Source organism: Dreissena polymorpha, chromosome 7 (genome assembly GCF_020536995.1).
Source record: "Dreissena polymorpha isolate Duluth1 chromosome 7, UMN_Dpol_1.0, whole genome shotgun sequence".
Taxonomy (NCBI): domain Eukaryota; kingdom Metazoa; phylum Mollusca; class Bivalvia; order Myida; family Dreissenidae; genus Dreissena; species Dreissena polymorpha.
Genome location: NC_068361.1, coordinates 85,081,532 through 85,097,948, shown reverse-complemented (window position 1 = coordinate 85,097,948; position 16,417 = coordinate 85,081,532). Strand labels below are relative to the sequence as shown.

Sequence of the window (16,417 nt, the reverse complement as noted above, 5' to 3'; positions counted from 1 at the left end):
GACAGTCTGTCGGTACACAGACCACTCTTCCGGTGCCCAGATTGAACTGTCAAGCCAGGTGGACTGAATGTAGGAGAACACCGCTTCCGTCTCCATGGACGTCGCGCGTTCAGCCAACCTTAATAAAAAAAGCATGTGTTACCACAATTATTTGAAAATTAAAAGTTTATTTAATGTCCACTTATTATATATACTAGAACGTGTAAACATGTTGGAAACATTAATTGTACCTGCTGAATGCGCGCGGAATATGAGTTACCGGCAGAAAGGAAACGGCCATCAACTTTCTCATCAGGGCGTGGACGGCCTCCCGTCTCTCATACGTAGTCTTCAGGCTCACTTCGTTGATGCATCGCAGCACAGTCTGGTTCCAGTGAAAAACGCAGCCTTTCATCTGGGCTGCGGGGAAGATTTCGCGTAGCGCCTGCCACAATGCTGAAATAGTATATGAAAAAGTTGCATAACGAGTTGACATGTATCTTGTGCACGTGTTCACATTGAATTACACTTATAGCGCAAATTGAAAAAAAAATAATATATATATATATATATATATATATATATATATATATATATATATATATATATAACCGCTAGATGAGGAATAAAAAAGGTAAAACTAACCTATCTCAGAGTCCATTACGAATCCTTGGACTTGTGGTTCTTCCCGCCACAAACCCAAAATGTGCCGGAAGACGGCGAGGTAGTCTACCTTCCTTCTGCGTGACATCAACACGAAGAATAAAGGCATCTGCTTCAGACAATCCTCGTGTCGTAGGAATGCGTGCACGGATAAAGCTGATAAAAAGGCTTCCGGACGACATGGAACGTGCCGTCGACGAACTGGCGGTTTGACTGCTGGAGTCTGCTCAGCTGATCGTCGCTGGCGAAGATGAGGTGACGTTCCCCGTCTACACGCACATCACCGCGTAGAAAACCATCTCCGATGAAGTCTGTGTCCACCTGTTGTTATTATAATGAGAATATGCATGTGATAACCATTATTTTTGTATATTAGAAATAAATACAATGTTTGTATATTATACGTATATTGAAAATGAGCAATTCATCTCATAAATTTACCTCAAAGTCAAGTGATGATGGATCTGTTGGCCGATGCTTTTCTCGGGCACGGTTGAGGATCCTCGTCAATGTCTGCGGCTTGGGCAGGTTAAAATATGTGGCCTCGAAAACTTTTATATGGTCATCAACCAATCTACTGGAGGCCGCGAACACATCAGCCACGGCCGCTGTCTTCAACTGAACAAGATTACAACATACATATATTCTCTATTTTCTCAAAACATCGTACATGTTATATATACAACTAAAAAAGATATGATTAAATAACTTTTTGCATCAATATATCAATAATTTATATTACGTTTCATTTTCTCTATTTTATCAAAACTTCGTACATATATAAACACGCCATTCTAACTTACATTACGTTTCAATTCCACTTTCTTCCGCATCGAAGGGTCAGCAGCGTGAGTGTGCGTCCCTTTCGCTTGAAATATGTCACCCTCTTGCGTGACCGACGCGGTACACATGAACGCTTTCCGTCTCACGCTGCATCGCCACACAGCTTGCTTCTTTGTCTGTTTCTGTAAACGCGAAAATATAACGGTAACTAATATACAAATACTTAATTCATTATGTAAAATAGTTTTAAAAAAAATAGAACTACTTTTCGCACATGCATTAAACCCCATTTTTACAGAGCGCGACTTAAATGTATAGATATAGTAGTTTTGCATATTAAAGCAGTTTATTTAAAGTCACTATTTACGCATACACAGATACACAAATAATGTAGTTTTTAACATTGTTTAAATTTAATAATACGTATGGGTGTTTACGGCTTATGTAAAAAACTTAATTACCTTAAACGTGAATGAATATCCATCGGAGGATACTAGCTTTGGTTTGCCTCTTTTGGTTCCTGCGTCTACAACGGTGTATTTTATGGTTTCGGGCTGAGTTAGTACACTGTCGGATACAGCTGGCTCTGTAAGATTACTGAAACGAACAGTTTAACATGGGCATAGCATTTATACTGTTAAGCAGTTAACGTTTAACATTATTATAATGTTAAGCATTTAACGTAAAACAGTATTCTAATGTTAAGCATTTAACATATAACAGTAGTATCCACTGTTAAATAGAATAACTATTTTATATTGATTGCTCAAAAGTTACACGATTATACCATTTTTAAGTTTACATACCGTTCGTCGATCACAACGGGCGGTTGCATTTCGGCTCTTGTCAAATCAAAAGGCTCGAACTCGGACGTTCGGGTGAGCGCTATGTCTTCTGACGCAGACACGTCGGAAAATCCGAAATCGTGCGAAATGTCGAACCGTGGAAGCAAAGCAGGATCCTCGGATGCCTGAGCATACAACGAATAAACAACTTAAATGTATTAATGTCAAAAATAATGCCACTGTTTTATATTACTTTACTTACGATTTACGATTAACACAAAGAAAAATCATTTAGCACAGCATGATAAATAGCTAGTCCGTTTAATAGATGATATCAAAATGATTAATAATACCAATGAAAACTATCTTTGAACTTGTTTATGATTGTGAAACTGTAAAAACCTGAATATACTTCATATTAATAACAATAATATCGGAGAAGTAACTAGTACCTCAAGCATAGTCGACTGCGCGACATTTTCTAAGTTTAGGCTGATGTTTAGGCTGATGTCGGGCGTTGTAGGGCGGTTGCGGCAGTCATTGCAGATGAAAGTAAGAACAATATCCCCCCTCTTTGCACTAACTTATTCTGTCGCGGATATGCCTACAAAGTGTTTGCAAAATTCGTCAAAAATTTACAACATAACCTATTTGATTAATAACTAACTTGACGATGTTCACACATCGTTAATGCATTAAACAGATGTTGTTTTCTTTAATTACTCCGACCCCGTCAATCATTATCGAATGAAGCCATTGTCTAGCACACTCGCACCTATGCCCGGTGTTATGATCTTTATCAGGTTGTTAAATACATGTGTAGTGTGTATTCGGGTTAACAGGTAACATAAAATGTAGATTTAAGTTGATAAATCAGTAAACTTTGAACTGACAATGAACTGACAATAAAATATAATTAAAAAAAATGCAGATTATGACCATGACAATAAAATAAATTTAAACTTTTGCAAATTAGACCCATGTTCAGTCTTACTTAGGAAAATAATTTATTTGTCGATAATCTTAGCTAGTCAGTTGGCATTGACACTTACCTGTATTGCATCATCATCTTAATGTTTTATATAATCAAAATTATGAAAAATATAAATATGGATGAGACTATAATAATTAAATCCATATCATAATTCATTAATAAATGCGACCCCGTCTTTCATTATCGAGTGAAGCCATTAAATAGCACCCGCACCTATGCCCGGTTTTATGACCTTTATCAGGTTGTAAAATACATGTGTCTAACCAGATTAACAAATTGTAATAAGGCAATTAGATTAATTCACGTTTGCATTAAATGTCTCAGTTCTCATTTGAAAGCATTTTTACAATGTTTCGCGAGAGTATTTTAACTTTTTTTGTTAGTATTGGAATAAACACTTACCTGTATTGCAGGTGCGATGCTGCCATTTGTCGCAAACGTCACATGTGATGCCATGCTGCAGCGAGCGAACGGCATTCTTACACACTAAACACTTGTCCTCCTCCATCACAAATTCACAATCACAAACACTAACACTTACAAATTTATTCACGATTAACACAAGTAACATCCAATATCATACCAAATTTCACAGCACAATTATAGAACTAGTAACCAAAGTATAACATAGACAGAACACAACTTTATTAACATCTCAGACATACAAGTATGCAGTAAGAGGAACAATGTATGTGAAGTTATACAATATTTCAATGCACATGTGCTTCGCGGTTAACGGCGTACCGTCAAAATACAGGTACAAGAGACAAAAAACAAATAGACAGCAAAATGACTTATGATACCAATTAACACAATAATAGCACTTTTATACGTTTTTGCAATAATTTCGTTAAGAATTGCTAAATAACCGACAAAAAAACAACAATGGAACATACCAAACAAATGCTCATCATTTACACCTTTAATCAAACGCAATATTAAACAAACAAACCGACAATCGATGCAATTAAAAGCCGGCACAATTTAACAAAACTGTTACATACAATGGTAACAGTTTGTAAAACAATAATGGTTTTCAATTAATTTCATTTTATCATCAATAATCAAAAGCAATACAAAGGAACAAACCGACAACACAATATATATCATTTTGAACACCTTTATTCAATCATACACCGTAGTTAATATGTGTAATAAAATATGGGGCCGAATGAGCCTGGTCGATTTGGGACCGAATAAGCTTGGGGCCGAAAAAGCCTGAAATTTCGGACTGGGCCGAAAGGGCTTGGGGCCGAAAGCGCCTGCTACCAATGAGAGGCCCTGATATATGTGTAGACGATAAAAATACAATAATATTAAATAAAAATGACTTTTCGAACCTAAATAATGCAACAAACATGGTATGTAATCATTTACTACATGAAGGAGAAAAAAATTACTTTAAAGACAAGCTGTACACGTTGAATAAATTCAGCATACAAGATGCTTGACTTGCATATGTTGCGGCCTTAAAGGGGCCTTTTCACAGATTTTGGCATATTTTGAAGTTTGTCATTTAATGCTTTATATTGTTAAATGTTAACATTGGATCTTAAAAGCTCCAGTAAAAAATCAAGAATAAAATTTAAAAAAGGAACAAAAAAGTAGCCGTTACCAGGGCTCGAACCAGTGACCCCCGAAGTCCTGGAGTTAGTCTGAAGTTAAAACGCAATAGCCCTCTCGGCTATTCTGCCGGGTATACACAGTTTAAGTATTGTATACCTTATATAAGCAATCTTCGTAGTTTCGTAAATTTAAACGACACCAACAGAACTCTCCAAATTATTCAATCGTTTCGCGTTGCAACGCTTTATTATTTTTAGGTTTTCAAATCGTAAAAAGATACATATAATGACTATATTGGACTATTGTAAATGTTCAGTAATACTGTTTCCTCACAAATAGCATAACTAAAACGAAAATTTGCGAATCTGAAACAACTTTTTTCAATTTTGTCAATTTACCTTTGCCTTTACCTTTCAAGGGACTGTCAACCACGACGACGAAGAAAAGAAAAGTCGTAAAATACCGTATTTTTTTTACAATTATTAGATTATATTGATTAAAATATCACGACATGTCAAAAATTAAGAGGTTCGAAAGATGGTTCGTCCATGATATATTACATTAATTGACAAAAGTTGTTAAGTTTTATATTTTCAGTATGTTTGGTAATAAATTTTACTGGGTATGTCTACCAGGTAACTACCAGTCAACTATAAATAACGCCAGTAGATTAATCATCATCATGTGATAAATCCAGGAAAATGCAAACTGTGCATGCGTAATGAATTGCATATATTTTTTATATATACAATGATCAATCTACTTGCGTTATTTATAGTGTGTATATTGTTATATCATCTATTTTCGCGATGTACTTACGATTTCACATCGCGAAATTTTATTACCGAATATACTGAAAATATGAACTTTTTTCATGTAATGTTGTATACCGGTCGTGATATGTTAATCAATATAAACTAATAATTGTAAAAAATACGGTATTTTAGAACTTTCCTTTTTTGTCATTTGTGGTTGACAGTCCCTTTAAAATACACATTTAAACAAAAAAAAACAACAACTACTGTATATTCTAACCTGAAGTATCCATGAAAGTAAGTTTCAGTCTTTGATAACCTTTATAATAAATAACATTATAAATGAGCTAAATTGGTTTTAAAAACAGATGAACAGTTGGTAAGTAAGGCACAAAGAAACATTGACTTGCATATTTTATGGCCAAACTTGCAAATTTTATGGCTAAACTTGCAAATTTTATAGCCCCAAATGTATATTTTTACAAGAATTTTTTAAGTGAAAATATGTCAGAAAAATGGAATCTAACAGACGAGTGCCTGTTAATGAACAACACCATGATAACTAAGCTATATGTGTGGGAAATATTAACCATTTAGCACCATAAAACGGGTATATACGATCTTGGCAAATATTTATTAACAAATATAAAATGTGTTAAACACTTATTATACATATATTTCAATATAAACTAAAATAAAAGTTTAGAAGAACATGTGTCGCAAAAATGCTAAATAAGCCAGATATTTAATTCTGAATCGAATTCGCCCGCATGTATATCATGCATGTACGATGTGAATCTGAATTTAGTTTAACGGTTCATTTGAAATTCCTGCATCGATATCGGTTCATACGACATCCAAACACTTACTAAAAAGATGAATGCATTGGTTATTATAGGAAAATATTTAAGAATTATCCTCGTCACAATCGGCTCGGGGCGCTAATTTGTATTTGCTGTATTTTACAGACAGTGAGATCTTTATGCTGCCTTTTTGATATAGCACAACCAACTTTGTGTTTGTGACCAGCATGTATATAACGTAAAATAACATGTTTGAAAATCAATGAATAAAACACTTCATTTAACGTTTAATTGTACCTGCCCAGGATAACATTCAAAATTAATGTACATGTGTGATGCATTTATGCTTTAAATAACTAGTAATGAATAACTAACTAGCACTTGAAGTAATACCATGACAACTGCTAGACCTTTAACTACCCACACTTGCATTTAAAATACTTTTTTATTGGAAATTCCTTTCAATGTTAGGAATTCAGCGTACGTATAGTTATTTCTTATTAAGTGCCAAAGTTTATAATAAAAATGATGCAGTTGTATCCCTAAGATTAATAATAGCACATATAAATTATGACAAGGTACACATTTCTGCAATTTATTCTACTTGTACCAAAAATCAACTGTCTAGGGGCATCATAAATTCTTATCTGTTGTTATCAACACCCCTAGTGATATATGGTTTCTAAACCCTAATCTGTTCAGCCATAAAGCACGGCTCTAGGATAGGTGCCCCCCCCCCGGAGAACTGCCCCTCAAAGATTTCTTGCTGGGCGGAGAACTGCCCCCTCACTGTTTTTTAATTGGCGGAGAACTGCCCCTCACTGTTTTTAAGTGGGCGGAGAACTGCCCTCCTGCTGAAAAATAGGGGGCGGAGAAGTGCCCTCCTGTCAGAATTGAAGACCCGGAGAAGTGCCCCCTAAATAAAGAAATTGCGCGGCGAGTAAAGTCGATATATAGATCGAGTATTACAACGACAAAAAACGCAAATAACTTTCTTGCTAATATGGTTAGAAAGTAAGCGAAATTTATGCAATTAATAAAAGGTATAAAACAGCAGATAATACCTGCATCGGCATCGACGTCGCCATATTGATAATAACGTGATTTTCCCCCTTTTTGCTATAAAAAAGTTATCGCGGCTGAATTATTTGATATTTTCCCCGTCAGTAAAATAAACAATTAGTATGCAATTTATTACATCCTTATGCAAGCTAAAAACAATAATTTATTTGTTTATTTTCTCCAATAACGGATTTCGACGGTTCAATATAATAAACTCGTATGCGGCTTTCTTGAAAGGTAACAAGTGCTCAACAATTAAAGTCCGCCCGGTCTAACAATTAAAAGATTAAAATATCGCGATGCTTATCGTTAACGGTAACACGTTCGCAGCCTGCCTAATTAGCCGCAAATGAAAGCAAACTGAAACCGATTTTGTTTTTGAAAATGCACGACACGCTTTGCTCAAAATGCAAACTGTTTTCCGTCAAATGTATAAAATGCAACACAGACTGTCAAATCACTATAACCATTTCATCAATTATGGAGTTCATTAGAAGTCAGTGAGGTGCTGCTAAATTAATGCTATGAAGGTTTCTCGTACACAAAGAAGGAAACCAAGTCGACGATTCGTTGGGAATGTTCTCGGCGACGAAGTGAGAACTGCAAGGGAACTGTAACTTCCTACAATCCAGTAAGTTAATTATTAATAATTATAAATAAACTGTATAAGTATACGAAAAGTGCATAACTTAATGAATCCAAAACGACCCTTTTAGCTATTATAATATTAAGGAATAGTGCATTTATTGCAGTAAGTCATTAATTGAAATTTAATCCATTCAAGTCTAGTGACGCATTGAGTTGCAAACGTTTATAAACATGTTGTTTCTTTCGCTTTTTTCAATGCTATCTTATATAGAACATTAATTCCGATTAAATTCTTTCGTGAGTACTACAGCGGTATATGTACTCAGTTGCAAGCCTATATTTAGTTACGACACATGTCCTGCATTGACACGCACGCGTTTCCTGTGTGGACCCGACTATGTTTTGCGCTCTTATTAAAACACGACTTTTACATGACATTCATGTACAGTGATGCGGACGATAAATGGAAATATACTTGTGCTGAAATTACATTGTTACCGGATAAAATGTGTACGGGTTTAACGTAAAATTACCCGTAAGCATTGTTTTCATCACGTACTCGCCATAAGTAAATTATTGCTCACCATTTGCATTTTACTTTTCACCGGAAACCATTTATGTTTGAGTAACTGCGGTAAAAAGGTGTGATGATGCCCGACCGTGTTAATTGAAGTGTACACGGGAGGGCACTTCTCCGCCCAATGAAATATTGTGAGGGGGCAGATCTCCGCCTGCTTAATTCTGACAGGGGGGGGGGCAGTTCTGCGCCACTAAAGATTTAATGGGAGGGCAGTTCTCCGCCCATAAAGATTTGATGGGGGGGGGCACCTCTCCGCCCCCTTTAAAATAAGGGGGCAGCTCTCCGGGGGGGGGGGGGGCAGTTCTCCGGGGGGTGCGCCTCTCCGGATACCATAAAGCACAGTCAAGAGTGAGAAAATGCTGTTATCAGATACAATTTTAATCAGACACTGGTCATTTATGGGTTAACTTAAACATCATATTCACCAAAAAATACTTTACTGAACATTCACCAATTACACAAATCTATACTTTCAATCTTATTTTTTCCAACAGGTTTTAATGTTATAATGCAATCTGAGATGAACAAAGAGGTCATAAGCCACATATATAAATTATATAAATAATTTATGTAAATTTAAGGTATGACTTCAGTTGCTTGTAATTCTTAGTTTCAAAAACAATAATGCAAATTTTTTTAAAATATGACAGTTGCAAAAAGAAAAAAAGACACATTTCCAGTATGTACATGTGTACACAATAAAAGTATGAATTAATTGCACTTACAGGTGAAAAAGGCATATAAATACATTTGAATTTTAGTAACGGTACAGTACTCTATTAATGGTATTTTGTAACAAGTTGAAAAGAATAGAAATATTAGAGATGAAAAAGATGCATATTCAATTCGTATAAAGTTATCTATACAATACAACTCAATGGCTTTGTAACAACAATCATCAAATTTATATATTAAGTTGCACGACAATAGTACTGAACAATTTCCATTTGCTGGGATGAAATCTTAGTTGTGTTTTTATTAATTTATATTTTAACTTTAGTTACCATAGATATATACTTAATGTATTTCTTTTCTCCTGTTATGCTTGGAATGCATTTATTGATTGCCTATTTGTGTATGTGTGTGTATTCAACGGTGAAATGTCTTGGCTGTTATATTGTCAACTGTATTCTAATATTTCTTTAAATTTCAGAACTGAGAACAGACTTCACAAGGTCCAAGAGGACTTTACCATACATGCCAACAGCAAATCAATTCTGTTGATGTTCTCTCTACATATCAATGGACAAATAAAGCTCTCAATGTTAAGTGGACAAATAACAATGGATTGCTTAAGTCAATTGTATAACTGCACTACCATGACCACGAATAATTGTACTAAGGTACAGCTGGCTTGGTTTGGAACATCACCAGGCACGACTCTGTGCAAGGCTGTTTTCCAGGGTACGCTAGAGGAATGTCGACGATAAGGCCGTTTGTAGAAAAGATGGATGGATAACGTAAAAGAGTGGACGTGCCTTTCCATGGATGAATTACTCAAAGCTGCACACAACAGACCCGACTGGAGGAGCATTTCTGTATCGTGGTCCCTCATTTCCCCCAAACAGCTGAACCAGTTTGAGAATTACTGGGATAAAGAAATAATTTAATCTGACAGTCATATATTTGAATTTTTGAACACGCAAATCTATTTTATGTATATGTGCAGAATCTTGACCTCTCAGACTATGACATTACCAATTTAAAGTACTGGAAATTTAATTAAGTTTAAGTAAAAATTACATTTGTTTCATAAAACATGTATTATTTATTTCATTATTTTTAACTCACCTGAGCACAAGGTGCACATGGTGTGCTTTTAGGATCAGTATTTGTCCCTTGTGCGTCATCAAAATTTTTAAACAGGTTTTCCGAATGAAAAAACTGGTTATTAGATTGGCGAATGTCGGCGGACTGGCGGGCGGAACAAGCTTGTCCGGGCCATAGCTATGTCGTTCATTGTGAGATTTTAAAATCATTTGGCATATTTGTTCACCATTATTGTACTGTGTGTCGCGCGTAAGAATTACTTCGATATTTCCAAGGTCAAGGTCACATTTTGAGTTCAAAGGTCAAAAATGGCCATAAATGAGCTTGTCCAGGCCATAACTATGTCATTCATTGCGAGATTAAAAAATCATTTGGCACTTTTGTTCAACATTATTGGACATTGGACGGTGTGTCACGCGAAAGAAATACGTCAATATCTCCAAGGTCAAGGTCACACTTAGAAATCAAAGGTAAAAGATGGCCATAAATGAGCTTGTCCGTGCCATAACTATGTCGTTCATTGTGAGATTTCAAAATAATTTGGCACATATGTTCAACATCATTGGACGGCGTGTCATGGGAAAGAATTGCATTGGTATCTCCAAGGTCAAAGTCACACTTAGTTAAAAGGTCAAAATGGCCATAAATGATCTTGTCCGGGCCATAACTATGTCATTCATTGTGAGATTTTAAAAGTACTCGGTACATGTGTTCACAAACATTGGACGATGTGTCATGCTAAAGAATTATGTCAATATCTCCAAGGTCAAGGTCACACTTTGAGTTCAAAGATGGCCATAAATGATCTTGTTTGGGCCATAACTGTCATTCTTTGTCAGATTTTAAAATGAAAATGCACATTTATTTTGTTTACAGTCATTGGACGGCGTATCATGCGAAAGAATTCAAGAGTTCAAAGGTCAAAATGACCACATATGATAATGGCATAATACTTCTTAAGAATCGTCATAAATTAGCTTCTCTTGTTTTGTGAAGACAACATGCAAAATATTCTGTGTCAATGCAGCATATGGGGGTATAATTATGTCACGTCTGTAACAAAGCCCTTGTTATCCCCCGCCATCGGCGGAGGGATATTGTTTTGGCGTTGTCCTTCCGTCTTTCCGTCCGTCCAGCGCCATATCTTGGAAGTGCTTTAGCGTATTTAATTGAAACTTGGTATGAGTAATTATATGGATAAGAGAATGATGCACGCCAAATGGCATTGTACATCATCTGTTAATAACGGAGTTATGGCCCTTTGTATCTTTAAAAAATGCTTATTTGAGTGTCAAATATAACACTTGTGTCCAGAAGCATATTGGCGGGGGATATCAATTCAACGAATTTGTGTGTTATAAATATATTTTTTGTAAAAACCTTGTTGTGACAATTTTGTCCCTTGTTCCTTGTTAACACTATAGGAAACATTTATTTCTTGATTGCCATGAAACATGTTAAGAAAATGTCATGATATCTTTGTTGGGTTTGAAACTGTGTCACACCAGGTCAAAACGTAGTCACTAGATCAAAATAAAGAAAAAATGGTCACTAGGGGGAATCTTTGCTCACATGGCTAAAGTAAAACCTTAACACTCTAGAAATCACATTTATACTTCAACGTTCATTAAACTTGGTCAGAACATTTGTTCTTATAATAGCTCTGCTGAGTTCGAAAATAGTTATGGTCTGTTGAAAAACATGGCCACCAGATGGTGGGGCAGTTTACCTCATATGGCTATAGCAAAACCTTGTAATTCACCATATACTTAAGTGTGCAAATGCATTATTCAATATTACGCTGCTAGACTATCAACAGCATCATATTGTTATGTTCAGATAGGAAACCATTCATATACCGGGTATTATAGAGCAAACTGTGATACACGTATTTGCTGTTCTTTGCTAATGTCTTATATCAACCCCCCCCCATCAAATTTGGCACATGTCGGATAGGAAGTTATTTTATCAGTTATATCGCTATCCAAGTCTATAAAATATTTCAGGGTTCCCAGCAAACCTGGAAATCAGGGAAATCCTGGAAAAAGACTTTCACCTTTTCCCGTCAGGGAAAAGTCAGGGAATTCGTGAAAAGTTCCTGAAATCATGGAAAAATCAGGAAATTTTGTTAGGTCAGACTTTCCAGACTTGTGTCGAGAATTCAACACGATTAAAACAGCAAATCGAATCCTTTATATGGCTATGGTGGCTTTGTAGTATACATGTAGCTTAGTTATGTCTGCAACTGCTATTTATTGAGGGTTTCTAAAACAAGTAATAGGTCGAAATTATGATCCTGGCATTTTTATTTCCATCAGGAAAAAATCAGGGGATTTTGTTCATACAAAATGCTGGGAACCCTGTATTTTACTTCGTGCGTGTGGCCTCTTCTGACCCCATTCAAGAAGAAATAACACGTACATGTAGTTGAGGGCCTCAATATGAGGTTTTGTATAAAATATAACACTAGATCATAATGACTTCTTTATTAACATCAAGTAACATTAATTTCATTCCATGACATAACATTAACATAATTTGTATGCAGCATAAAATATCACAATGCAATCTTAAAACCTAAATCAATTCATAAAATAGGTATCTACTGTACAAGGCCAATGCACATGTGAAGTATCAAGTGAACTTGTTAACATGCAAATCTATGTAGTGTCCATCTGCATCATTTTTAAATTGCTGACCATGTCATTTCCAATTTCAAGTACTGGAATTTTAGTATAGTAAAAGAAAAACCATTGTTTCCCAAAATATGTAACAGTTGTGTTGTTATTTATTAATAAAATCTTAAAAACTTATGTTGTCTATTTAAACATGAATCTGACAATGTAGAAAATAAACTAGACACTATTTGCAATGCACCAGACATACTGAACATGCACAATTATAACATAAAGCAATTTTAGCAATAGTAATATAGTCTAATGTTCTTATATGACTTGTTCATGTATAATAGTCAAATGTGACGTTTCAAGCTGAACACTTTCCCTTAACCCTCAAAATGCTTTAATCCAGTAAATTCCTCGGGATGCTCCATAACTTGTATCAAGTGTTTTTGTGCTGTTCTTAGCAAATGTCTTATATGCCCCCCCCCATCAAATTTTAGTTAAGACAGTTGTTTACATTCTTGGACATATGCACTTCGTCTAGATTGCGGGGTACGGACATAAGCGTTCTAGGACAAAAGCCCCTAGGACATTAGCCCCTAGGTTCAAAACTTTTTTTAAATAAGCTTTTTTATTCCATTTTTTAAATTTCATATCTAAAAACAAACAATATATAGCTTGTACCACACACGTACATATTTGTGTGTGTTTTTTTAACAATTTCTTTAATATTTTTTTCTTTGGATTCTATTTTACCAACATTTTGTTATCTGACACCATCCAGAAGTCTAAAATTACCTTATAATTAGATACATAAGTAACATAACGTGTTGTTGTTGCTGTTTAAAAACAACAACAACATTAATTCAATTAATTTAAAAAAGATGAAATTAAATACCTAAAAAATGAATGTAAAAATAGGTAGGGGGTAATGTCCTAAGGGGCAAATGTCCTAGGGGGCTAATGTCCAAAGGGGCTAATGTCCTAGGGTTTTTTGTCCTAGGGGCTAATGTCCCAGAGGGCTAATGTCATACACTCCTAGATTGCCACCATGTACATATCACCATAACATTGGGCATTAAATATACACAAATTGGTATGAAAAAGAGGTGGTAAAATCTGAGAAAAGTAAACATATGAGATACATGAGATGAAGATGTAGGACAGTGAGAACAACTAGTGTATGTATTATTTAATATAACAACCTGCACACTTGGTTTGGTGAACTAAAGTTACATTTGGACTGTAATTGGTGAGCCTCCAAATATAATGAATACGTAACTGCAGAGGAAATTATAGTGTTCACTTGTAAAACTTTATTTCTCAAAAATTCTAATCATAGTTGTAATACATATAGTGATGACATTGATTAGTTAACCCAGTTTATGGAATACTACAAACCAGTATTAAGAATCATATTTCGTTAATTTCACATTAAATTTGCAGTGAAAGCTTATTATATTTATGCAATGACATGAGTGCAATTTAAGCCATTGAAATAAAAAATATAATCAAACTAAATTAGATGAAAAGAGGTGAGGCAACGGTCACATATACAGTTATCAAATGAACATTTGGATATATAGTAATATCACTTTTGTATCATTTAATGCAAATATCACTTTTATCAGTATTTACAACAAACAATTATTTATGTAAGTCTGTTAAATGTAAGTGTACATGAAACTATTAGCCATTATGTATTTGGGTAACATAATTGTGTACATGTATAAAATCTAAGATAGGTATCGAAGACATAAATTATTATTGAAAAAAGTTTTTTTAATAAAAAAAAGCATATTATGCAATTTAGTGAAGCCTAGAGAGACTGGACATCAACCATTATTTTGACAAGTCCCAGTTTGGATATTTCACACCTTTTGTGATAGGGGTCAGGAATGGGGGCCTGTTTACCAGTACACAGTTCCTATATAGGTGTCATGAAGTTGAGACCTTTTTCACCGGGGACAGGAAGTGGAGTCGTTTGACCTGTGTAAACATGGCATGAGAGGGGCCAGTCGGTAGGTGATTATGGGCTATATTGGTATAGCGCTCATAACTACAGTGAGCCAATCAAAATCGTACGGAGCCAGGTCGTTTCGCCCTAAATCCCGTTCGCCGTAGGTCACCCTGAGTCGTTGCGCCCTTGGTTGTTTCGCCCTTACAAGTTAGTTGTTTCGCCCTTATTTAATTCTTCTGTAATATTAGTGAAACGAGGGTGAGAATTATATATCTTTAGGGTAGGGGTAACCTATGGTCTTGAAAATCAATTAGGTATTTAAAAGATATATTGCTGACTTACGTTTTTGCAGATTTTTAGTGTATAAAATCAATAAGGTATTTATAAGATGTATTTATTGAGTTAGGTTTTAGAAACAATGTCTTATGGTTGTTTTAAATGATTCTTTAATTATTCAGATTTTTATTGCAAATTTGGTTATTAATTGCAATGGTAATTTAGTATTTGTTTATTTATGGGCAATCAAGATTATTTCATTATTACCAATTTGATGATTGCGCAATTATGCGTTTGATGTTAATTGCAATCAATTAACGGAGACATTATGATATATTGTGTTACAAACTAAGTATTAAAATAATTTCGGGACCAACTTCAATTATCAAACAAACTTAGATCGGAAGACGTGTGATCAGATAATTTGCGAATTACTAGCACAGAAACATTAAAAGAAGATATTATAAAGGCGTTATATAGTTTTTATAAACTTTTAGCTAGTTTGCATCTTTTGATCTCAAGATATTCGCCGAAAGTGTATATAGAAAGCAATTTGGCTATGGCAGCATCATTCGTGAATTTATATTTCGATACGTTCTTATGGCAGACGAATTGTGTATTTCGTGTGATCGGATAGTCACACCTCGCCAACATGTCATCACATGTGATTTATGTGACAGATAGCAACATCGGACATGTGATACAGGTACGAGATGCTTATCTAATTCATTTATATTTCGTGTCGGCGCTTTTTGTCTGCATGTTGTCGTTGTTATAAAATACGCTGTTTTCATAAAATTTTATATGTAATAAGATTATCACTTTAGAGCTATCAAAATATATGCAAAATAAATAACTTTGTACTTTGTTTTATTTCAAAGCGTCTCTATCATTGTAGCACCTGAAGTAAAGGACAAAATAAACAGTACTTAAGATAATATAATACTGTATTAAACAATATCCCATTCAGCTTCTGACAAGCCAAAGATAAATCCTTTAATATCGCTATACTAATAAAAATTAGGGCGAAACGACCCAAGAATTAGGGCGAAACGACCCAAGGCGAACGGGACTTAGGGCGAAACGACTCGGGGGCAAACGGGATTTAGGGCGAAACGACCCGGATTCCAAATCGTACAGTCCAATGATCCAATCGAAGTTTCAGGGAACAAGTATATATGCTCCAAACACATGGTCTGAGTCCACATTGATCATTCAATAGCAATATTGTT

General features: G+C 35.0%; 2 protein-coding genes across 3 annotated transcripts in view; one reads left to right on the top strand and one right to left on the bottom strand.

Annotated features, from left to right (window-relative positions):
* Positions 1–16,417, top strand: part of LOC127837572 (uncharacterized) — a 386,512-nt gene that overhangs the window by 236,066 nt on the left and 134,029 nt on the right. The gene's annotated exons all lie outside the window — the stretch shown is intronic.
* On the bottom strand, positions 305–2,979 carry LOC127837581 (uncharacterized). Its single transcript, XM_052364829.1, has 7 exons — positions 2,663–2,979; positions 2,232–2,395; positions 1,887–2,022; positions 1,446–1,607; positions 1,084–1,260; positions 625–963; positions 305–435 (listed from the first exon to the last, which is right to left on the bottom strand). The coding sequence occupies exons 1-6, from the start codon at positions 2,669–2,671 to the stop codon at positions 757–759; spliced, it is 855 nt and encodes a 284-aa protein (XP_052220789.1). The 5' UTR covers positions 2,672–2,979; the 3' UTR covers positions 305–435; positions 625–756.